The 24,050-nt window shown below is 38.6% G+C and overlaps 1 protein-coding gene across 1 annotated transcript in view; it reads left to right on the top strand.

Annotated features, from left to right (window-relative positions):
• Window positions 1-1,362: 1,362 nt before the first annotated feature.
• The window catches only part of LOC110970183 (M-phase phosphoprotein 9), a 39,240-nt gene continuing 16,552 nt past the window's right edge, over window positions 1,363-24,050 (top strand). Inside the window, exons 1-16 of the mRNA XM_051938863.1 lie at window positions 1,363-1,485; window positions 3,207-3,478; window positions 4,669-4,816; window positions 7,635-7,724; window positions 7,813-8,321; window positions 8,944-9,109; window positions 9,316-9,388; window positions 10,933-11,036; window positions 11,206-11,322; window positions 12,299-12,774; window positions 14,577-14,726; window positions 16,289-16,376; window positions 16,979-17,194; window positions 17,682-17,729; window positions 17,822-17,886; window positions 21,294-21,395. Coding sequence (XP_051794823.1) covers window positions 3,243-3,478; window positions 4,669-4,816; window positions 7,635-7,724; window positions 7,813-8,321; window positions 8,944-9,109; window positions 9,316-9,388; window positions 10,933-11,036; window positions 11,206-11,322; window positions 12,299-12,774; window positions 14,577-14,726; window positions 16,289-16,376; window positions 16,979-17,194; window positions 17,682-17,729; window positions 17,822-17,886; window positions 21,294-21,395 — 2,588 coding nt within the window. The 5' untranslated portion in view covers window positions 1,363-1,485; window positions 3,207-3,242. The remainder of the gene's footprint in view (window positions 1,486-3,206; window positions 3,479-4,668; window positions 4,817-7,634; window positions 7,725-7,812; window positions 8,322-8,943; window positions 9,110-9,315; window positions 9,389-10,932; window positions 11,037-11,205; window positions 11,323-12,298; window positions 12,775-14,576; window positions 14,727-16,288; window positions 16,377-16,978; window positions 17,195-17,681; window positions 17,730-17,821; window positions 17,887-21,293; window positions 21,396-24,050) is intronic.

The following is a 24,050-nucleotide window of genomic DNA, read 5'->3' as shown; positions in this document are numbered from 1 at the left end:
GATCCTGGATTCTGGATCACTTTTAGTATGTTTTAGTATGTGGTCCAAAATATGACAAAAACATCATAGCTTAGTATGTCGTCCAACAAATTGGAGCAAGGTGTCCAGATAGCTCAATTGGTTAAGAAGATGATTTATAAACAGAACTGTGTCAAAGATGCAGGTTCAATTCCAGCTCATGATCCTTTACTGCATGGGTTTCCTGTTTTCCTCTCTATCCTTGGCGGAGGTCTGCACTCTCTGAGTGCTTTTCTAGTTTTTAAATTGGTATAGAGAGGTTACATTTTTTGTCATTACTGCCCTTGAGTCATGTGAGTCTTGGGTTGTTAATAGGCCTTGAACCATATGATTTGGGGTGAGAATAAAAACCTGGGATGCCCCACTAGACAGTCAGAACTGAAGGAGTCAACACATGCAGTACTGTTAGTGAGCTGTGCGGTACTACACACCACAGCTAGAGTCATGAAGAGCTATCTTCAGTCACAAGAAGATCAAGCAGACCTGCACAGATGGTGTGATCCCCACAGAGCCCTGGTGTGAACATCATGGAGGCAGTCTGGAAAAACATGAAAAGACTGAAGACACTGAGACAGACTGAATCCATAGATCTGTGGCACGTTCTCCAAGATGCTGACAAACTGACCTGAAAAGCAGGTACCACACAGAACAGATGATGTTTTAATGGCAAACTCTTATGTGACCTTTGAGACATTTGTGTCCTTTTCTTATTAGATGTTTTGATCATTTGATCATATTTTGCCAAGAGTTTGTATTTTGGGGGGAATTTGGCAATTTCAAACCAAGTTATAATCAGTAATAAACTGTATACACGAACAAGCCATGCTTGAGACCTTAATGACAATACTGTCCAAAACAAAACCCATTGAAATGACAATTTTTGATCAGTGTCATTCTATACCAGGCTTTCATTCTGGAGCCTTGGCTTCAAAATTGCCATTTAAAAAAAAATCCACTAAATATAGATAGATTAAATATAATATATGTTTTTGTGCCAAAAAACTCCAATATTGTCATCTTTTTATGGTAATTTTTTTTTTTTAGCACAATTTGGTCCCAAAAGACTAATGTGTTGCTTTTCAAATTTGATGCTCCAGGGTTATTTTTGGTGTTTAATGCCCGTACTATGAAGTTAGTTTATAAATAATCCCAATCCTGCATTATTTTTTAGAGATTACAGTTTCGTTTTTAGAGCCTTCTGAGGTCCTACTCGGTCCTGTTCTCTGTCAGCTTTTGTCCCAACAGATGTTTCCGCCTATTCCACCCCAACAGCCAATAGAAACACAGAGTGAAAGTGACGACCAATCACAGCTCTGTATTTTAGATCGCATTCTGACCAATGGCGTTGCGGACTGTGAACGTTACAGCAGCGAGCTATCTCTGCAGTGCAGTAGCCAACCAGCAACCAGCTAGCCAACCTGACTACTCACTGAGAAATATGGATGAAATAATGATACAAGTCAACGGGTAGGTTCACTCGGTTTTAATATACGCCGTCAGCGCCGCCATGTCTGCCGTTATTTAGCGTTTCTTATTCGGCTGTGTGCTATTGTTTCTGCTGCTGTTCTCCAGCTTGCCTCCGCTGTGCTTACAAACCTGTAATAAACCAACTTAGCCAAACTCAGCGAGCTAGCTAACCAGTCCAGCTGCTTGTTAGTGGTAGTTGTAGCTACCCTGCTAGCTAGATAACTCACTAACTGAGCCAGGCTGCTGAGGAGTTGACACGCAACTTTAACCATCTGCAACATCGCCTGTGCGGGCTGACACCGTGGCTAAAGCAGCTAATGTGGCTGCTGTTATAAAACCGCTGCATGGCTAATTCTGTCTGCGTTACTTATGTTATTGGTTTAGTCAATTAATTATCCAATCAAACCCGCCCAGCCGAGACGAGCTCTCACACACAGGACACACAGGTCATACAGCAGACACAGGAGTGGATGCTAATGCGTAACACTGACACACTAGCTTTGTGCCTGTATTGGGGCATTTTGTTTATGTTTTGCCATCTCTTGGTGGTTAATATTAGATGTAAAGTGTGTCAATAAGTGCCTGTTGCTGGTTATGAAATAGAAATGAGTACACCCCATGTGGATAATCAATTCAATTAAAAATATTCCAAATTGTTCTCAGTATTTTTTATTATTTCTAAAATGACAAGTATAGTATTTCCTTGTTGGGAACAATCAAAAACAAATACTCAGGAAAGACTTAAAAATAGAAACTCAGTACAACAAAAATGAATAGATCTGTGATCACTGGCACTAGTTAGAAAACACGTTAAGGCTGAAACTAAATAGAATAGACCTCTGATTTCCAGTCAACTTAACACATTAAAATGGTCATAAAATGCTTCAGAGCTGTAATGGTCGTCCTCTTAAAATGACACCACAGGCAATGCACTACTTTCACCATCTAGCTCTAAAAACAGATGGGTAAGTGCTTCAGACTTGGTTAACGGGTTATCAGTAGAAATCAGAGCTCTGTGACCCCTTAGACTGTGTGAAGGGCATTGCAGAACATCAACATCTAGAGATAATATCGAAGAAAAAATACTTGCCTGCTCTCCAGCACAAACCTGTGAGATGGAACTTTGCTAAATAACACAAAAAGAAGACTGATAAATGTTGGGATCACATTCTGTGGTCAGATGCGACCAAGATAAATTTGTTTGGCTCAGATGGGGTCCAACATGTTTGACATCAATGTGGTCATGACTACCATAGTGAATGCATAGTCCTGACATTGAAGCATGGAGACAGGATTGGGATGATATGAGGCTGGATGAGGTGCAAAAGGAATTGTGGAAATGACATTTATAGATGCACCATGAGTGACTGCGGATAAACTAAAATACTGACCAACAAGATGACTTCCATCCTGCTGAAGCTTGAAAATACCCTGCTGTTTAACTCAGAAGTAATATGATTAAAGTGAAGTCATATATTAACGAAATAGTTACCATTTAGGTGATATTGCACAGGAATGTACTTTGTTCTGCTGAGTGCTGTGTATATTACGTATGCATCATCCTGAAGTGTCTCACATTTGCTGTCTCAATAATGCTTTTTGTCCCTATTGTTGTTACAGTTGAGCAACACTTCCTGTTAACGTGAAGTTATGAAAACAAGAAGTATATTTCACTGCACTCTTTCTGACTACTTTTCATTTCCCTTTTCCTTGGTCTCCAGCTGTCAGACTGACCCCCTCTGCATGGGCCCATAAACATGTCCACAGATGACAGTATCTCTGAGGATGTGTCCAGCTCGGGGGCTCTGAGCCATTGCCATGTCAGTGCCGATGGGGATGTGGGTAAGGAGAGCGAGACCTCTTTGGTGTCCTCTGAGGGGACATCGGCCTCGGGGCTGGCCGTCTCAGAGGACAGACACACGACCTCCCAGACAACAGGAGGCACTGTGGAGTGCAGGCCCATGGACATCACACCAGCATGCAACAAGATCAGGTCCAGTAACTGTAAAAATGATACTGTATATGGAAGATATAAAAACAGTACATTGTCTGTGCAGAGGTAAAATACAAGATGCTAATCTTGTGTGGAAATTTAAATGTTCTCCTATTAGTTGTCTGTGTATGGGTGTTTTCCTCACATTGAGCTCATTTTTCAGTGCAATACAAAGCTCTGCACCTCTGTGGAAAGAGCACAACCATAACTAGAAATACAGGGAAGACAGAAATGTCTTTTGTGCAGTATAACAAAGCTATAAATCATAAAAAGGACAAACACAAAAGTTACAGTTCTCTGATTATTTATAAAAAAGAAAAACAAAAAAACAAACCTGGAGACAACATGTATATCATTTTTCCAATTCCTGACAAGTGATTTATTTTACTTTTTGCATTTTTAGAACCTCTGCAAACTTCGCAGTACTCTGTCCAATAAGAAGGATGTTTCACCATGCGGAATATATCTTCCAACAAATTACTCCTCCGTAGACTGTTTTTGAACCATGCTGCCTATATTTTATTCCTGTAGTTTGTTTTATTTTCCTCTTAGTCGCTCTCATGTTTTCCACATTTGTCTCTTCCCTGTTCTTTGTGAACACAGTCTATTGCCAAAAACTTGCAGACTTTCTGTCACGTGACTCCTCAGTTGCACAGAGGACTGTAGATTTTTGTGTTTTTTACAGAATCTGGTTAAAACTGTTTAATTTGGCAATTATTTTTTTGGGCATTTTAGGATTTTAAGCTTTGATTTGGTTGATGGATTGTGAACAAGACCGTCAGAAAGTAAAAAAAAAAAACAGAAGTCTTTCTGTTTTTACACTTTCTGACTCTGACAAAATGTGTAAAATTAGCAATATTTAAAATTATGACATGGCTTTCAAACCCGCTGGCAGGTTTTTTGGAAGGTCAGTGTCTTACCTACAGATGCAAACCTACCATCTCATTGTGTGTAATTTGTACAACTATCTTTCCCATTTAGATACGACTGTTTGTGTGACTTTGAGCAGATGCAAGGGCCTTTATAGTCTTTTCACCCCTAGTAAACTTTGTGTTATTTTGTTGCATCCAAAATGCTGCACAGCTTTGTTTTCATTTAATGTTTTATGGAGGCTGAAGAAACATGGACAGATTTTACATGCAAAGCAGTACTTTGGCGCAGTGTTTTATAGTTTTACCATTTTGTTACAGGAGTCTTTGTCTGAGCACAGATGAAGCTTTTGAACAAGGAAAGAACCTCCCATTCATCAACCCAAGCTCCCTCGAGACCCTTAGGGCTTTGGTGCAGGAGATCCAGAGCAGCGGAGAGACAGACCCTGAGATCTGGAAGGATTGCGAGGTGGGAAAATATCACAGGGCGTGCAAGACAATAGTTACTGTAGAGTGTGCAAACGAGACTGTAAGTACACGCTGATGACATGCAAAGTGAAGTTGGGGTTTGCTGCCGTGGCAGTTGTTCTTGTGCAGTGCGTTTGGCGGCTGGCAGCCTCATTTCTGAGCTGTCACTTTTGTTTTTTGTGCGTATCACACCTGACAGCGAGACAGACACACATTTACACACATATACACATTCACAGACCCCAGCACCACACACAGCACCACAGTGCAGCTGATCTTTTCAGACTCAGGATGTGATTTGCAGGGAACAGACAACTGTGATGCACTACAGAACGAATACACTTTAATGCAGAGTTCATCAGGCTGGAGGCCTTTTAGTATATATACCTGAGGAAAACACAGTGTTCTCTGAGTATTAAATGAATGCATGGCCAAATCTTTTGAGGTATTTTGATTGAAATTTGTACCATGTGTGCACCGTGGTACAGCTGCCTCATAAATATGGACACATAAAGGTGAGGATTCGGTGTTATCCTGTTTTACAGAAATATACCATTCAAAAGTTTAGGGTCACTTGGAAATGTCCTTATTTTTGAAAGAAAATCAGTTTTTTTCAACGAAGATAACATTAACCCTATAGAGCCCAGCATAGCGCTGGCACTACGATGGCATATTCAGTTTTGATTGGCGGTAGATTTGAAATCAGATAAGATAGATCTATCATTCTTTATGCATATAAAATCTGGAAATTTAGACTAATATTTCACAGATTCACCATGTCTCAGAGCACTTTTTCATGGAAGTGATGGGATGGTAAAAATACAAATAAAGCACAAATCAGAAAGATCTTTATAAACAAGACAATGGGATATTGTGCAAATTATTTTACAATTTGGAGGGGTACAGCTGTGCAATTTCTGTATTTTGAAATATGTGTGAAAAAGCAAAAGCAATTTAATTTTTTTTTTAGGTTTATTTCACTTTTTAGCAATTTATTGTAGTAGTTAAGACATAAGTCAATACATACTATTAAAATGTGGAATATAAGGGTTATATTGATGTAAAACAAATGCAATCACTCCAAAAAAAATTGCACTATAGTATGTAAAAATGTAAGAATATGTCCTGGCAGACTTGCAGAATGACAGGTTTTAATGGGTTAAATGTATCAGAAATAAAGTCTAGACGTTGTTATTGTGGTGAATGACTATTCTAGGTGGAAATGACTGATTTTTAATGGAATATCTACATAGGGGTACAGAGGAACATTCCCAGCAACCATCACTCCTGTGTTCTAATTCTACATTGTGTTAGCTAATGGTGCTGAAAGGCTAATTGATGATTAGAAAACCCTTGTGCGCTTTTATTAGCACATGAATTAAAATGTGAGTTTTCATGGAAAGCATGAAATTGTCTGGATGACCCCAAAACTTCTGCATGCTAGTCTATGTATTTTCCTGTTATTTGTGTTGTTTTGTTTTTAACCTTTCAGCTTTTCTAAAAGCTCTTTGGTGGTTTAAAACAATTCCTCCAAACAGAAAATATCCTGAAATGCATATGTACTCTCAATCAATGTGGAGGAAAATATGCTTTGTGCACATCACCTCATTGTCAACTCCTCACTTATTCTATATTTCTGTCACTCATTCACTCACTCACTGTGTTTACATGCTCTTAATTTACCGGCTGATTTCCCAGCTAGATTTCTCCTGGGAAAATCTGATTTCTTGGTCATACAGGGTAGCAGAGAGAACAGGGTTATCTTGTTTCTGTGTTGTGTGTTGCATACACAGACATGCACAGAAATTCTGTTTTCCACCTGTCACATTTTGACAGTGCACAAGTTCTAGTCTCTTGTCTATAACATGATAGCAGGGTCTTTTAAAGTTGAAGACAACATGTAATATTTGTTAATTTTATATGATGGGTGAATTCACACTACTTGTTTAAGCCGTCTTTCTCGCGTAGAACTCATTGAACTCTACATTACATGTGATGCTATACCCCCACTAAGCAACTATGACTGAATTACATGAGAAAAGCATGATGTTGGGATTCTTTTTGATAGATGTTGGTATTTGAGTATCAAGTTTAGTGGGAATGTTAATTTCTTTTTACTTCTGATTGTGGCATTGTACCGTTACCGAAAAATGGAAGCTTTACTTAGATGTTTTACAGTTTTGATGGCTTTTTCATGAATTGTACAGCTCTATTAACAACCCACAGAAGTGAGAATAAATTGATAGAAACTGTGAAACCCAATCACAGTCACACCATCAAAAGAAGTTATTTGCAGACTGCAGAATGAGCCCTCTCACTGTGATACCACAGTCACAAACCTGTAGGTTTTATGTTTTGAAACATCTGCTCATTTGGCAAAATAGTGTTTTTTTTTCTTTTCACAAAAAGTTTATTCACCTTATAAAGAATTCTAATTATAGTTATTCCTTTTGCCTCATTGAAAACTCACAAATCTATGAATATGCCAACATATACAAATTGTACTTCTGTGTATTTGCAGTGGAGATTTCACATCATACTTGTGTAATTTGCATGTAGGATCACTTTAGGACTTAATCATGTTAATATGTGTGATCTTCTGCATTAGTGGGTAGCCTGATTTCTTGGCCTTTGATTCTTATGGTAGTTCAAGCATTGGCTTGCCTCTGCAGTATAAAGATGAAAAGTCAGCTCAAATGCAAATAAGGAATGTCAGCAAATATTGACACTGATGAAAATAACCATGCCTCCGCCCCAGCTGATTTACCACGGGTTACCGTCATGCTGTGAGTAATGATGGTTTGTTTTTTCTGCAACAGGGTCGATGGTTACATCTGTTTCAGCTGGTTGAAAAGCAATACCAAGAGCAAATACTCGCTCAGCAAGAACAATACCAGTGCCAAATACAGGTAAGCCTGCATTTATCTTCATGACCTCTCACATGTGCACACTTAAAATATTTGTTTACCCACTGAAACCATGATGTGCTTTTTTTAGTTGATTCAGGATGAAATTAAGGCTCTGGTTCAGCTCCAGAACCGCCAGGCCAGTGTCCAGCCGCACACAGAGTTCTCTCCAACTCCGGACACCAAACCTACCACGAACACAAAGGACTATATTTTCCCCCTCATGTCCAGTGACTGCACAGTCCCCAAAAATGTGCCCAGTGACAACGACAGCCTGGCAGCCCCTGTCCACACTCCTTTTAGCTCCCCATCACCTCCGCTCCCCAGGTCAGAGACCACCAACCAGGGGGAGGAGCGGGCGACCACAGTGCTCAGCAGTGGATACGGGACTCTCTCTGCCTGGGAAACTGCTTTGGAACCTGCTGGATCTCCAGGAGAAGATGAGGGTGTTGGTCAAGGACGAGGGAAGCATCATTGGTCCTCTAACTTCCAGGCCGATGCAGACAGAACTGTGATTGGGTGCCAGCAGGATTTTTCCAATGAGAGGAGTCTCACAGCAAATGAACCCAACCCATTGGTGTACCAGCAGAAAACTTCTGGGTACGTTTCAGTTAGTACACACACGCAGACACTAACCATGATTCCCTAAAGGTTTTCTTTAAAGTTTACGTGTAAACAAATTGCAGCATATTGAATGTGTGCAGGGCTACACAGTGCCTCAGTGGTTAGCACTGTTGCTGTGCAGCTAGAAGAGCTCTGGTTCACGTCCCGGCCCGAGATCTTTCTGCATGGAGTGTGCATGTTCTTCCTGTGCATGAGTGGGTTTTTTCCAGGTTCTCCGGCTTCGTCCCACAGTCCAAAAATATGCTGAGGTTAATTGATGACTCTAAATTGTCTGTAGGTGTCAATGTGAGTGTTTGTTTGTCTCTATGTATAGTCCTGTGATAGACTGGTGACCTGTCCAGAGTGTCTTCTGCTTTCCCTTTGCTGACTTCTTTCATTTTGCTTATCACAGTCAAGCAGAACAGAGACTGTATTACCACCTGCTGACAACACTACACAACCTCATTTAAAATTCATTGATTCTATCTGTTTTTTTACGGTTTGTATCTCTGGTATGATGTAATTTGAATTGGGGTTTAAAGGGATGTTAATTGCTGCAGAAATCATGTGAGGACGTTTGTCTGTGAAATGATCTTACCATGACCTGTTCTGTTGGCAGCACCAGCCAGCAGCTGACCTCCTGGGCCCAGAGGCAGAAACTCAGGCCCAAGAAGAGCAAAGCAGGACAACCATCTCCCCAAATCCTCGAGTACGAGGATCCTCCTCGCAACCCCCGAGAGTCCCACAAACAAACCCCCCTGGAGACAACGGACTCCCAGAACCAGGTACAACTCACCACGTGGTGACAGCTGCTTCTTTAAAACTAATCAAGTTTTGTAGGGATAGTAAAAAAATGATTACACTGCCTGGTGTTTATCAACCGTGTTTATCGCCCTGTAGTGTTTTTGTTTTTGGAGCATATATCTGTTGTGGTTGTCCTGATGACATACGTGTCGCTGGATCTAATCCACTCATCTCTATTGGTTTTCAGCATCGACCGGCTGGGCCGTCGTCCAGCTCTTTTCCCCTGAGGAGAAGCGATAGCTTGATGTCTGAGGCATCAGGTAACAATTCACCCTCTCAGACAAAACACAGAACAAGGCTTGACCAGTTCAAAAGTAAAACAAATAAACAATCCAATTGTTTATTCCAATTTTGGGGTCACCTCACATGAAAATATTGCACAGTCAATGTCAAGTCAAGTCACCGCTGCTTATATAGCACATTTGAAAGTATTTTCAAAAGAGAATGAATATTTGACATGTGGAATTCCTAAACAGTTTAAATTTTAAGCTAAGATCCTACAATATTTATTATTTTCTAGTACTTTATAAATGCAAGTTTGCAAAGTTCTTTTCAGGCAGAAGAACCAAAGAAAATTGCTGTTATTAGGGAAACGGATAAAGAAAATATGTAAAAATAAAACGTAATAAACATTTATTTCTACTAAAAATTAAAGTAAGGTGGTGATCTTATTTAAAATATTGATGAGCAAAACATATGCAGAAGATTTAGGCATACAAATATTAAGATGAATAGGTGGAGATAAGAATAGTTTTTGCTCCATCGATACACCAGAAACTGTTCACAATTAAATTTGTACTCAAGTAGTACCTATTGTGTACAAACAGTGTAATAGTGACACTAACAACTCTAGATTTTTGAGTTTTTCTAGACTTCTTTTCAGGGTTCGTTAGATCACGCAGATACAGACTTATCCAGAAAATACAACAGATATATAAATAAATATTATATCAGGGGTTGACAAATGGAGAGCTGTTTGCTAAGTGTGAGCCTCCAGCAAAACCCTGAAGCTGAAATTTTATTTCCTGCTTAGTTATCAACTTCTGCGTGCTTTTGACAGATATGTAGAATTGAAATGCATGACACATGTAAATAAACTTGATATTGTAATGTCTTAATACAGACCGCTCTGCAGTCTCATTGTGCAACACAGAGAATGCATTCAGTGTGTGAGTCACATGCACTGCTTCAACTAAAAATGGCATCTGCCCTCGGATACAATCCTGGAGCAAACAGTTTTATAAATCTGTTTCATTCTATAATGGAATAAGAGAAATAAACAAAGCAAGACCTGCAAACATACATGTTTTCTCATGCTTAGAAAACATCGACTCCTTTAATACAACATGCTTTAAAAATTAGTCCACACTTAAAAGTTTGCTGGTTCCTGATTATGTGATGGTTTGTCAGTGTTTAGCATCTTGTCTGGCTATTAGAACTTAAAGAGGCAGTTATTCTGGAGTTTTCTTGTTTTCAAGAAGTCCAGCAATCCAGACCAAACAAAATCAACAATGCATCTGTTGGTGACTCAGAAGTTTCTGAGCTCATTTGTTCCCATGTGGTTCCACAACTTATCTGTTGTCCTCAATTGCACTACTCTTCTTGAGCAGTAACATGTATTAAATACACATAAAACTTATTACTCAAATACATTCATTGCTCGTCTTGTATTTTACTACCAGATTTTCCTTTTAAGGTGGAGTATTGTGGGGTGGCCTTCACTGCCAGAAATATACAGAATGATCAATGTGTAATTTCAAACAAATGATCAGATAAAATAATAACAGTCTTCTGTCTGTCCCAGGTCTCACCTATTGGCGTCTGAATGAGAGTGAACTGTATCGCCCCCTGCCGGACAGCTTTGACAGCGGCGCTTACCTCCTTTTGCAAGAGGCGTCCATGAGTCTTGTGAGTAACATTTCACAGTGGCACCTGTGAATGTGAGTGTTAAATATCCCAGACAATGTTATCAAGATGTGACCCTATTTAATAAAAGCACACCTCTGATACACTGTGGGTTACCTGTGCACATTTATATTTGGTCATGGTTTAAACGTCTTTCTTCCATCACTTACAGACTCCGTCTCAGGAGCCTCGGCTGTCTCTTAGAGAGATTTACCAGAACAAGCAGAGAACAGACTATAAGCGTTCAGACTGGGAAGGTTCACTTACTTCCAGTCCTTCGTCACCACAGGTATGTCAAATGACACGCTGGTAAAAGTTTACTTCTTGGTCTTCATAGAAAACTGTGCAAGATGTTTATCCCATTCATTAACTCTGTCATCCTATGATTAGAGATCTCATCAATAGATGTGAATTTTGCAAAGAGAAAGATAGTGTTTAAAGGAAATACAAGAATTTGCAGTTCATTTGGTAACCATAAATTATCAATCAGTCAATTAAACTTTATTTATAAAGTGCTTCTCAAACAAATCAAATGCAAATGCTTTACAAGCAATTGACAAAACATAGAGAAATGCACATGCAAACGAGAAAATTAAATAGGACAAAATGAACGAGGGGTACTTAAGATAATAAAAGATAAATATGAGTTAATACAAGAAATAAAAATAAGATTATGAAATGTAACACTGCAATATGTAGATTAAAGCACAACAGCAAAATATTATTTTGATATAATAAAATACATTTAGAATAATGTTGAAAAAAATACTAAAACCATAAAATTTATAAAACTGCATAAAAGCCAAATTGCATAAATGAGTCTTTAGATTAAAAATGTTAATATTTTCAGATCCTCTTACACATTTTGAAAGCCGTTCAAGCATATTATAATGAAAAAAAATACGACTTGGGAAGTACACCTAACTGGTTTATTCCATTGAGTAAATATGTGCGTATGTTTAATCTGTTTTTAAGAGTAATTCAAAGAGATTTTAAATGCCTCCTGCACTATTTTTACTTTTGTATATTGTCACATTTTTTTCATATTTATTTGATTAACAGTATTTATTTATTTACTTATACCAATGTCTTTATTGTGTTATGATTTCACTTTTATTAATTTATGCCTATATCTATTTCTGTTCTATATAATTTAGCATATGTGTATTATTCTGCTCTTATTAAATTTATTCCAAATATACTAAACGTCATGGCAGATTTAGAAGAAAAAAATTTGAGAGAAACAGAAACTCTTTGTGCTTCAGGTGTTGACGTTGGACCCAGCAGTCAACATGCGGCAGTCGGATCGCACGTCCGGCTTCACCTCGCCCTCTCACTTCAGCAGCCCCTCGTTCGCCGCTCACCCCCACCTCTACCCCAGAGTCGGGACGCCCGTGACCCCTGACAGCATGGTGGAGTGCAGTCCCAACCCTGGAGACACTGACTGCATCTCTGATACCTCCAGTGTTTCTGCTGCCGGACCTTCCCCCTCTAAGATGCACACCTCATGGGGAATCGTGTCCCAGGCAGCCCTGTCTACCTCCCAGGAGAAGACCCAGCCCTCCCACAAAGCCAGCCAGCAGCGCAGAGCCAGTGCCCCCTTAGCCAGCGAGGAGGAGGGCAGCCACACCCACACCAGCACCCTGAAGCCTTGTTCAGCCTCTGGTGCTTCTCTGCGGCCGGCAGTCAGTCCTCACATGGAGAGGGCGTCGTCACTAGAGGATCCTGTCGTCCTTTCCCTGTGAGTGAAGCAAACACCAGGATACTTATGATGAAGAGGAGCTATTCAGTTAGCTGCTAAACCAGTCAAGTGGTAGAATGTAAAACAAAATATGAACTGCATTTGGCTCTTTATAATCTGAGCAATTTACGCTAACAAAAAGTTTGGACACACCTTCTCATTCAGTGGTTTTTATTTATTTATACATTATGGACTAATACTGAAGACATCAAAACTGTAACAGAATGCATATGGAATTATGTTGGAAACAAAAAAATGGTAATCTTATTTTAATCTACAATGTAGACAATAATAGCAATTAAAAAAAAAAATTGGATGAGAATGTGTCCAAACTTTTGGCTGGTAGTGTGCAGCACATCTTTGGGAAACATGCGATTTGAAGAGTGAAAAAATCCTTACAAAAGCCTTAACAAAGAAGCAATACAGCTGGAAAACTTCTTACAGTACAGACAAAAATGCTTATAAGGGATAGTTATCATTCAAATTTTAACTGTACTATACTTTCTCTAATATTGCACGTGGACCTGGTAATCTTATTTTTCTTTTTGTTGTTTTTAAAAGATTTTTTTTAACAAATTCAGAGTAATTAACATTGACTTATTTTAGTGTTGTTTTTTTTTAAATTCCCTCCTTTGCTCTTCACTTTTTAATAAAACATTTAGAGCAGGACCTTTCCTTTGATGGTGTTTTTACTCTGCAATACTAATAGTTTTACTTAAAAATTTGGTGTACTTCTCCTGCCACTGCCAACACCAACATTCAGACCGAGAATGGGTGAAAATGAAATTAAACAGAGTTTGCCTGAAGCTCCAAATCACTAAATCTCCCACTCCTCTAAACCTTTTCAAACTGAATATCTGAACGAATGTTCTGTTGATGCTCTCACCATTTCCATTGAATTTATTAATGTGCCCATAACCAAAATATCAGCTGGCTTATGGTTACTTTAAATAATAAATAATTTACACTTTATTTATGATTTAGTTTCTTCCATGTGAGCGTTCTGGGCTGCATACATAACAAGAGGTGAATTATAGCTAGTTAGTTGAAAACTGTGCGTTTCTCTGCCTGAATGAGGTGAAATTTCAATCAAAAACGCTATAGAGCAACAGATTGGCAGTATGAAGTTAACAAGAAAAGCACTTAGAGAGCGCGGTACTCTGCCAAGGCTGCTCATTCATTGTATAATTTTGGCTGGATAAGTCCTGAAAAGTCAGCCGTGGTCAATTTGTAGTAGGATCACAATCAAGTGATTACTGCATCAGCAGGCAGCTGATGACTGTGCTCCTATCTCAAAATGATACGGAAATCTTTAACAAATCTGTGGCTTCAAACTATAAGCTGCATCACTGCCAAAATCTAATCAGTTGGTCCTTGTGTCATTCCTGACCTTCCCTTTTAAATTTAATCCAAATCCGTTTTTGAGTAATGTTGCTAACTGACAGACAGACAGACAAACGTACGCCGATCGTCACATAACTCCGCCACATTCCTTGGCAGAGTAATTAAGGGCCAAACATACAGTGTATGACTGGAGATATCAAACAACCTCCAACTGCTGCCAAATACTGTTCGCACCTCAGGCCCACTTCATGCACTCTACCAAGAAGATAGAGGAAAAAAAGAGTCCACACTGCATAAGACCTAAAAATTCAAGGATGCAATGAAATTACTACTTCCGTTCATATGTACTGAATCTGCCTACACAGATGAATGTAAGTAAAAGTGCTGGTGGTAAAATGTCTTCACACATTTACAAAAATGAAGAAAAAAAATCATTTGTCTCTCTTCCTTTTTTTTAGACTAAGGCAGAACTTGAGAGAGAAGCACTCTCGACATGTGGCTGACCTGAAAGCTTATTATGAGTCTGAGATCCAAATCCTGCGAGACAAACTCAAACTCAGAGATCTTCCCCGGGATTTAGAGGAGAGCAACCAGGCCCTCACAGAAAGGTTTGTATTTGCTTTCACTTCAGAGATGTAGTAAACTCCATAGAAGACTAATGCGTACAATGAAACAGCATAATACAAAAGAGAAAAAAGACAAAAACTCAACAACAAAAAACAAGAAAACACACAAATGAAACATATAAGCACTACTTACTTGCTTTTCTGGAGCATTCAGTCATGTGTCACAGTCCTTCCTCAGTGGGTAGGTGTGAAATGTGCTTTAAAGCTTCTGAAAAAGCTACTGGTAATTACATCTTGACTGTTGTTTCCTGGTTCCAGAATGAACTTTCATAGTGTATTTTTACATTAACCTCTACATTAGCAACACTACCAGATCAACGACAACATTAAAACTACTGACAGCTGAAGTGAAAGCCATTGATTATCTCTTTACAATGGCAGCTGTCAGTGGGTGGGATACACAAGGCGACAAGTGAACAGTCAGTTCTTGAAGTTGATGTGCTGGAAGCAGAAAATGGGTAGAGTGAGGATCTGAGAGACTCTGACAAACTGTGATGGCTAGATGACTGAATCAGAGCATCTCCAAGACAGCAAGGTGACAGCAACACCACACATTTGTGGGGTGTTGCTGGTAAGCAGTGGTTACCAAAAGGGAACCGGAGACAGGGTCATGGGGGCCGAAGGTTCATCGATGCTGGTATAGAATGAAGACTGACCTGTGGGGTTCAGTTTTATAGAAGATCTACCGTAGCACAAACTGCTGAAAACCTCAAAGCAATGTGGTGGAAGTGTGTCAGAACACACAGAAAATCACAGTTTGCTACGTAAGGAGCCATGTAGCTGCAGACTGACCAGAGTGTCCCTGCTGACCTTTGTCCAATGCCAAATGCTCCTCCAGTGGACACTTGGATTTGAGCATGGATAAAGAAGGTGGACTGGTCTGATGAGGTGCATTTTCTTTTTCATCATGTGGACTGAGAGGTCGTTTTCTCAGGGATCAATGACAGTAGGATGCACTATGGGAAGAAGGTGAGCCACTGGAGGCAGTGTGATGCTGGGTGAAGTTCTGCTGGGAAACCTTGCATGCATGTGGTTGTTACTTTGACATGTAAACATTGCTGCAGACCACAAGCACCCCTTTATGGCAGCAGCTTGCCCTGATGGCCTCTTTCAGCAGGATAATTCGCCCTGCTACACTGCAAACACTGTTTAGAAATGGTTTGAGGAGCATGACAGAGAATGTTGGTGTTATCTTGGCCTCCAAATCTTGAGCATCTGTGTGATGTGGTGTAAAAATCTGTTTGATTCGTGGAGGCCCACCTGTCAGAATCTAAATGATTTACTGCTAACGTCTCGGTGTCTGATAACACCACACACCTTCGTAGGTCTGTGGAGTTCGATCAGCACAAATTAGGCAGATGGTTTTATTGTGAGTCTAAAGTCCTAATGGAAGCATTTGATTCATGTTGAAATTAAAAGAGAACAAAAGGGAAACATCTTGATTTCTAGTATACAAAAAATTATAAGGATTCCACATTTCTCCTCTCTGAATTACACTTGTGTTTGGATTTAATTTTTGGTTGTTTCTCATTGTCTATCTGCAGGTGCAAGCATCTAGAAAAAGCTCTGGCTGAGGCCAGCAATCGAATTCAAGAACTGGAGGGAACAAACAGCTCACTGGAGAAAAAACTGGTATCAGTCTTCACTTTGCATAATCTTCTTCTAAACATTTGTCTTAATGAAGTAAACGGCATATATTATGTTGTTTCATGGTATATGCCTTTATGTTGATGGAAGGATTCTTTTCTTCTCCAAGTCCTTATTCACATTCCCCTAGCAATACTCACAGGTCTTAAAGATGTCGAACAAGTCATTTAATTGGGAGATTTGAGTTGATGAGATCTTAATTTGAGCCTAAAAGTCTTTGTGTGTGCCATTGTCAGGTAGTAAGGTGCTCAGAAAGTAATAGCTGGCAATAAAAAAAATGTAAAAAAAAGTAAATTAAGCTAACTGTACAAGAATGGCTATTTTTTATTTTGTGGCCTCACTGCGACCTCCAAAAAAAAATTTTTGCAGCTTAATTAATGTCTCATTTCCTTTGATTTCTCTTTATTTTTTTTTTACGACAGAATATTTACATTAATAAACACAGGGAAAATTTACACAGACCTTGGGATTAATAAAGTGTCTGTCTGTCTGTTGTGGAGATCTTTTTAAAGTACCACTTCATCATGTTAATCATATGGATGCAGTAACCAATTAACCTTCATTTTGATGTGACTTTCTGTTACTAGGCAGAGTGGCCGGAGCGCTATGCTGTAGCAGGTGCCACTGTAAAATCCCTGCAGCAGCGACTGGAAGAAAGCAAACGTTCGAGCAAAGAGAAGGACGCCCTGGCAGCTCGTTTGAAGAGCCGCGTACGGCAGCTGGAGGAGGCGGCGCAGAAGGCCTGTAGGGAGTCAGACGAGAAGGAGGCCAGGAGGGAGAGAGAGTACAAGATGCTGCAGGATGTGAGTCTGACAGAGAATATGATAAGATGAGGATATCATATCCAGAATATCATACCGTCTCAAATTTACTTACTTCGTCTGAAATTGCTTACTTGAACGTGAAACCACAACAGCTGACAGTAGCATTCACATTGCTGGAGTGTAATGTAAAGTTGTGTTTTTTCTGCTGTTAGTGTGATCACATTATTTTGAAACATTCGAGTAAAGCAATGTTAGATTTTGTTGCACAATTCTCAAAACTCAGTTATGTGAACTGAAAACAAAGGTAGACCATACTTTTTTTTTTTTACAGTAAGACTTGTGCAGACTTGTGGGTTCCACATGTTGCTGGTGTACTAAAGTATCTTAGCATTTTGTTCTTGTGATATCTATATGAACATATTTATTCCATAATGCAATTATGCAGGTTTCACATTCTTGAAAAAGATGGTCTATCAACAGTACCGTTGGCCTTCATGAATAACTCTGTGTGTATTTGTTTCCTCAGCTGCTAAGAGAATATGACTCTCTGATGAAGGAGCATGAAGGAATGAAGGTGATTTATATATAGCATTTTGACAAAGTCATTCATCTGTTTGTCATGTCTTCATTCGTCCTAATACAGTTTTCAAACTTTTGTGTTTACAGAACAACTTGGTGTCGGCAGAGAACAAACTTGTCGATGCCAATGATCAGATATCTGAGTTAAAGAGGTGAGTGGATTGATTGTAAAGTAAAGCATAAGCTGGCAGTTTTTTTTTTTTTTTACTGTGTCTGGGACTTTTTGACTTCATGTCACTTTAGGTTCTTACTGACTATAAGGAAATCATGAACTATCTTTTATTATATTTTGTGAATATCAGCCCTGTGCAGTATGGAGTCACTGAAATATTTTCCTGTTTCTCGTATTTGATGATGCAATGGCATGAAAATTTTCCCAAACAAAGGGCATAAATGGCAGTGTTAGCCTTGATAATGTAAGATGAGATTTATTTTTGTGAAGATTTATTTTATTTGATAGATTATTTTATTCTATGATTTATTTAGACAAGTGATTTAATCTCATTAAAGGTAATTTCATTTACCATAGAGTTCAAGTTAAGTTAAAGTATGTGCTGCATAATTTGATGCACCTCCCCTTTAAGGTCAAGGATGGTTGAGATCACAAGATGTAAAGTGACCAATCACCTTGCTGTCTTATGATTTGTTTAATATAAGAAGGTATATTTACAGTACAGTAGTCAGAGTAGTATTGATTTTCTCATCTAACTGTCCACAAAAGGAGCATTTTGAAATAATGCTGTACACAAACAATTCCAAACCACAAACTACATTCAAACAGTCAGTACAGTTTTTTTTTCGGTCATTGTATTTGCAAAGACAGCTCATACAGCAGTGATGTGACACCATGGTTATTTTTCCTCCAATACACTGAGTCAAATCTTTAATTTCCTGTATTTTGATGAATCTTGATGCACCAATTTACGCCTTTTCTACATTACTTTAAATTGAAAAATATCTTCATTTATCTAAAGAAAAACACAAAATCAAGGCACCAGATTCAAAAGGTACTGAGATATATATGGATCTCACTCCACAGTAGATTAAGTGCTTGTATGAGAATATTTTGAGTTTATAAAAAGAACCAACTGCTGAAGAAAAAGCACACCCTTGCGTTGTTTTTGTTTTTCAGAATTAGTAAATTGTAAATATTGAGGAGAATGTATCCTCTTGTGCCCCACTAAAAGCTACACCTGGGTGTAGTTTCATAGCTGTAGTGTAGTCATTAGCTCCAGGCTGTCACTGTCACATCGCCACAGGCTGGTTCCGGCAATTTAGTTAAAGACATGAAGCAGAGTGTGGTAGACAGTAGGGAGACGGGGAAGAGAGGATTAATCAATGAAGCCTAATGATGTTCCCTGCACTGCTGAAAGTAGATAACAGCATCGGCCTCTGACGCTACACAGCAACTTTCCTTTGCAGTTTCAGCTCTGCTTGGAAATTGACTCCAGTGGAAGCGGCGCATGAACTCTGCATTGATAAAAGTCTGTCGAGTCAGTTCACTGAATTCATGGACAGATAGCTGATACAGCTCGCAGAACATCAATAGATGTGTCTAAGTAGGATTTTAGCACTGATGCAAATGAGCTGGATGCAGCCAGGCAAGGAAGTGAAGAGATGTAGTAGTCTAGAGACCTCTAAGTGTGTAATGAGACCACAGGAAACTACGAAAGAAGCTGACATGATGCGCAAGCAAACTCAGCAAATTGTGAATTTAGTGAATGCACAGGGGCAGTCAGTAAACCCTGTTTTGTTTTTTATTCATAAACTGAGTCAACCATCAAAATAGAAAAAGGTGTAAGCCGCAGTAAGATATGCAAGAACGTTTGCAGCTTCAGGCTCTAATGGAGTCACACAGAGCATGCAAAAACCTGCAGGAGACGTCACTGAGGCCTGTCAAAGTAAAACAGGAGGTGCAAATTAGAGCCAGATGATGACAACTGAGGCCATATTTATTGCACAGCAAGAAAAATGTTGAGATTGAGGTCAGCTTTGTGTCATGTCTTCTATAGAGAGGAGGATTTTCTGTGAGGCTGACGGATGAGAAAAAATGCCATTTTAACCATTTAACATTCTCTGTAAAAATCCACTTGTTTACAAGCCAAATGATGAATGTATTTGTTTTTTTTTTATATTTAAAGTTATTTAAAAATAGAAACATGGCTAGTGTCTCAGAGGAAGGATCCTTTGGTATTGTTTTCTCATGATTGTCTTGACTTCAAGCTCCTCAAAAAAAAGTGACACGTATATAGAATATATAGACCTAATATTCATTATTTGCTTTTTAATTGGCTACTCCATGCATCCATCCTCCTGCTTTTCCAGGTAAAATTTGTGCTATTCTTATTATCTATTAATTGAGTTGCGATGAACAGTTCTTTTCAACACGGATTAATCCTTTGATCTAGTGGTGCACAGATATAGGTTTTTCAAAAGCTGATATTCAGAGGGCAGCACATCTATTAGTAAGTATATAATGCCAATGTCGTATTTATTTCACCCCATCAGGTAAAGCACAACATTTTAATAAGAAGAACAAATGAGACACGGAACTGCTGAACTCAAAGAAACCTTTATTTGACATTGTTATTCTGTGTATTGTCTCTATGTGCAAGTCTGTAGTCCGTCTGCAGTGCACTTGTTTTAAATAGAAAATGGATCAACTATTTAAATGTCCACAAACACAAAGCAAAATAAAAAAGCAAGACCAAAACAAATGTATGAATAAAACCAAAAATTTTGGCAAGTTTTATCAGCAAATAGCAGCATCACCAGTAGTCTGGTAAACACACTGATGTCAGATTTGGCACTAAGCATGCTGTATCACTTGGAGGCGTGGCGGTGCTTCATGGAAAATTGCCCAGTTTTTTTGTTTTTTTTTTGACCTGTTTTTCACTGCAATATAAAGCCCTGCACCTCTTTGGAAACAGCACCGTTATGGCTAGAAGTTGAGAAAACTTAAAATTGTGTGTGCAGTATGACAGTTCTATTGCCATAAATCATGTAAAGAAGAAATGAAAGTTGAAAAGAGTCGACGTGTAAGACATTTCGTCAAGTTTCCACAAGTGTTCCCAGTCCTCTGATAAATGTCTTCTGTGCAGTGCAACAAAGTTAAAGTGCCATAAATCATAAAAACAAAGCAAACAATAAATGTTTTTCAGTATTTGTATTACAAAAATTAGAAAAAAAAAACATTTTGTTCCCAGACCTGTTTGCATTTTTACAACCTCTACAAACAAACTCCACAATTTAACACCACTCTGTACCACTTTGCATGAGACCTGCAGAGTAGAATTATTTTGATTAAATATCACAACATTGAGCTTATTTTTGGGCTATTTTTCCCCTCATAGAAATGTACATTACACATTATATGATCATAGACTGCATTGAAAACATGACAGTTCTTCCTGTTTTGACTGTTTCTGGCTCTGTTGAATATATGTGCCATTTTTAAGAAAGAAAACAGGCCTTTCAAACCTTCCAACTGGTGTGCGGTGTCACAGTTAAGCTTGAATTAGCTTGTATTACTTTGTGTGTCTGTGTTTGAACCTCTCAGAGTGATCTCCAAACTGGAGTCCCAGGTGAAGCAGCTGGAGCATGAGAACCAGGCCAGGGCCCGCTATGCTTCCCACAGTAACACTCAACCTTCAGGGGCTGGGTAAGCACAGCAAACACATCACATAATCATTTGACGGATCCTCTAGTACCACATGAATCCTACACATGATTGCTTTAAATGTACTATAACCTGTCTTTCTTATTTTATTTTATCATTTAAGGTTCTACTTTTATCAAATATTATGTCCGTATGACATTACAAGGTTCATAACAACTGATACCTACTAAATACTGAAATTATTCTTCATTTATATGGCACCTTTTATATAAACTTGCACACTAGAAAAAATGCTCTTCTTAAAACAAGAAGAAAACTTATTTCAAGGAAATTTCACCTTGAAATAAGCGAAAAAATCTGCCAATAGAACAAGTGAAAAATGGCTGGGTAGGATTTCTTAAAATAAGATATGATATTTAGAATCTTGAGTGTCAAAATTAGCTGGGAAAACTTATTTTAAGCTGTATTTTACCAGGATTGTCAAGCTTAGGTGTCTTAAAATTAGCCGGATATGCTAAAAAAAGAAAAAAAAAGCAGTTTTTCACTCAAAAATAGATTTTCGCTTTCATGTAACCTCCTAATTTGAGATGTATTAACCCTCCTGTTGTCTTTATTTACAGGCACCAAAAGATATTGTTTCCTTGTCTGAAAAAGATCAGCAAAAAAAATCCCAAAATTTCTGAAAATTTGCAAAAAACTTCAGGAAGAAAACTCCAATAATTCCTTAAAGAGTTCCCTTAAAAGTTTTATTTAAAAAAAATGTAAATATTTTAACAAAATGAGTAAAAATCTTCCAAAAAAATCCTAAAAATATCTAAAGTGATTACATACACACGTGGACAAAATTGTTGGTACCCCTCAGTTAAAGAAGGAAAAACCCACAATTCTCACTGAAATCACTTGAAACTCACAAAAGTAACAATAAATAAAAAATTATTGAAAATTAAATAATCAAAATCAGCCATCACTTTTGAATTGTTGATTAACATAATTATTAAAAAAAAACAAACTAATGAAATAGGGCTGGACAAAAATGATGGTACCCATAACTTAATATTTTGTTGCACAACCTTTTGAGGCAATCACTGCAATTAAACGATTTCTGTATTTGTCAATGAGCGTTCTGCAGCTGTCAACAGGTATTTTGGCCCACTCCTCATGAGCAAACAGCTCCAGTTGTCTCAGGTTTGATGGGTGTCTTCTCCAAATGGCATGTTTCAGCTCCTTCCACATATGTTCAATGGGATTCAGATCTGGGCTCATAGAAGGCCACTTTAGAATAGTCCAACGCTTTTCTCTCAGCCATTCTTGGGTGTTTTTGGCTGTGTGTTTTGGATGGTTGTCCTGTTGGAAGACCCATGACCTGCGACTGAGACCAAGCTTTCTGACACTAGGCAGCACATTTCTCTCCAGAATGCCTTGATAGTCTTCAGATTTCATCGTACCTTGCACACTTTCAAGACACCCTGTGCCAGATGCAGCAAAGCAGCCCCAAAACATTACTGAGCCTCCTCCATGTTTCACTGTAGGGACAGTGTTCTTTTCTTCGTATGCTTGGTTTTTGAGTCTATGAACATAGAGTTGATGTGCCTTACCAAAAAGCTCCAGTTTGGTCTCATCTGTCCAAAGGACATTCTCCCAGAAGCTTTGTGGCTTGTCAACATGCATTTTTGCAAATTCCAGTCTGGCTTTTTTATGAGTTTTTTTCAGCAGTGGTGTCCTCCTTGGTCGTCTCCCATGAAGTCCACTTTGGCTCAAACAACGACGAATGGTGCGATCTGACACTGATGTACCTTGGCCTTGGAGTTCACCTTTAATTTCTTTGGAGGTTGCTCTGGGCTCTTTGGATACAATTCCAACGATCCGTCTCTTCAATTTGTCATCAATTTTCCTCTTGCGGCCACGTCCAGGGAGGTTGGCTACTGTCCCGTGGGTCTTGAACTTCTGAATAATATGAGCCACTGTTGTCACAGGAACTTCAAGCTGTTTAGAGATGGTCTTATAGCCTTTACCTTTAAGATGTTTGTCTATCATTTTTTTTCGGATGTCCTGGGACAATTCTCTCCTTGGCTTTCTGTTGTCCATGTTCAGTGTGGTACACACCTTTTCACCAAACAGCAGGGTGACTACTTGTCTCCCTTTAAATAGGCAGACTGACTGATTATGAGTTTGGAAACACCTGTGATGTCAATTAAATGACACACCTGAGTTAATCATGTCACTCTGGTCAAATAGTTTTCAATCTTTTATAGAGGTACCATCATTTTTGTCCAGGCCTGTTTCATTAGTTTGTTTTTTTAAATAATTATGTTAATCAACAATTCAAAAGTAATGGCTGTTTTTGATTATTTAATTTTCAATAAATTTTTATTTATTGTTACTTTTGTGAGTTTCAAGTGATTTCAGTGAGAATTGTGGGTTTTTCCTTCTTTAACTGAGGGGTACCAACAATTTTGTCCACGTGTGTATCTATCAATAAAACTTCCAGTATTTTCTTTCGGAACATTCAGACAAAAAAAGATAGAAGTTAAAATTAATGCAGCAAAGCAAAGAATAAGGGAATCCTGGAGGACAAACTGATGCAGTCTGAAGAGAAATACCACCTAGGAGAAGATTTGTTTTCCAGTAAAACAATAACCTGAAGCATACAGCCAAAGCTATACGGAAAAGATTTATGGACAACAAGGTGAATGTTCC

The sequence above is a fragment of the Acanthochromis polyacanthus genome, chromosome 18 (genome assembly GCF_021347895.1).
Source record: "Acanthochromis polyacanthus isolate Apoly-LR-REF ecotype Palm Island chromosome 18, KAUST_Apoly_ChrSc, whole genome shotgun sequence".
NCBI classification, from domain to species: domain Eukaryota; kingdom Metazoa; phylum Chordata; class Actinopteri; family Pomacentridae; genus Acanthochromis; species Acanthochromis polyacanthus.
This window is presented reverse-complemented; position numbering and strand designations above follow the sequence as displayed.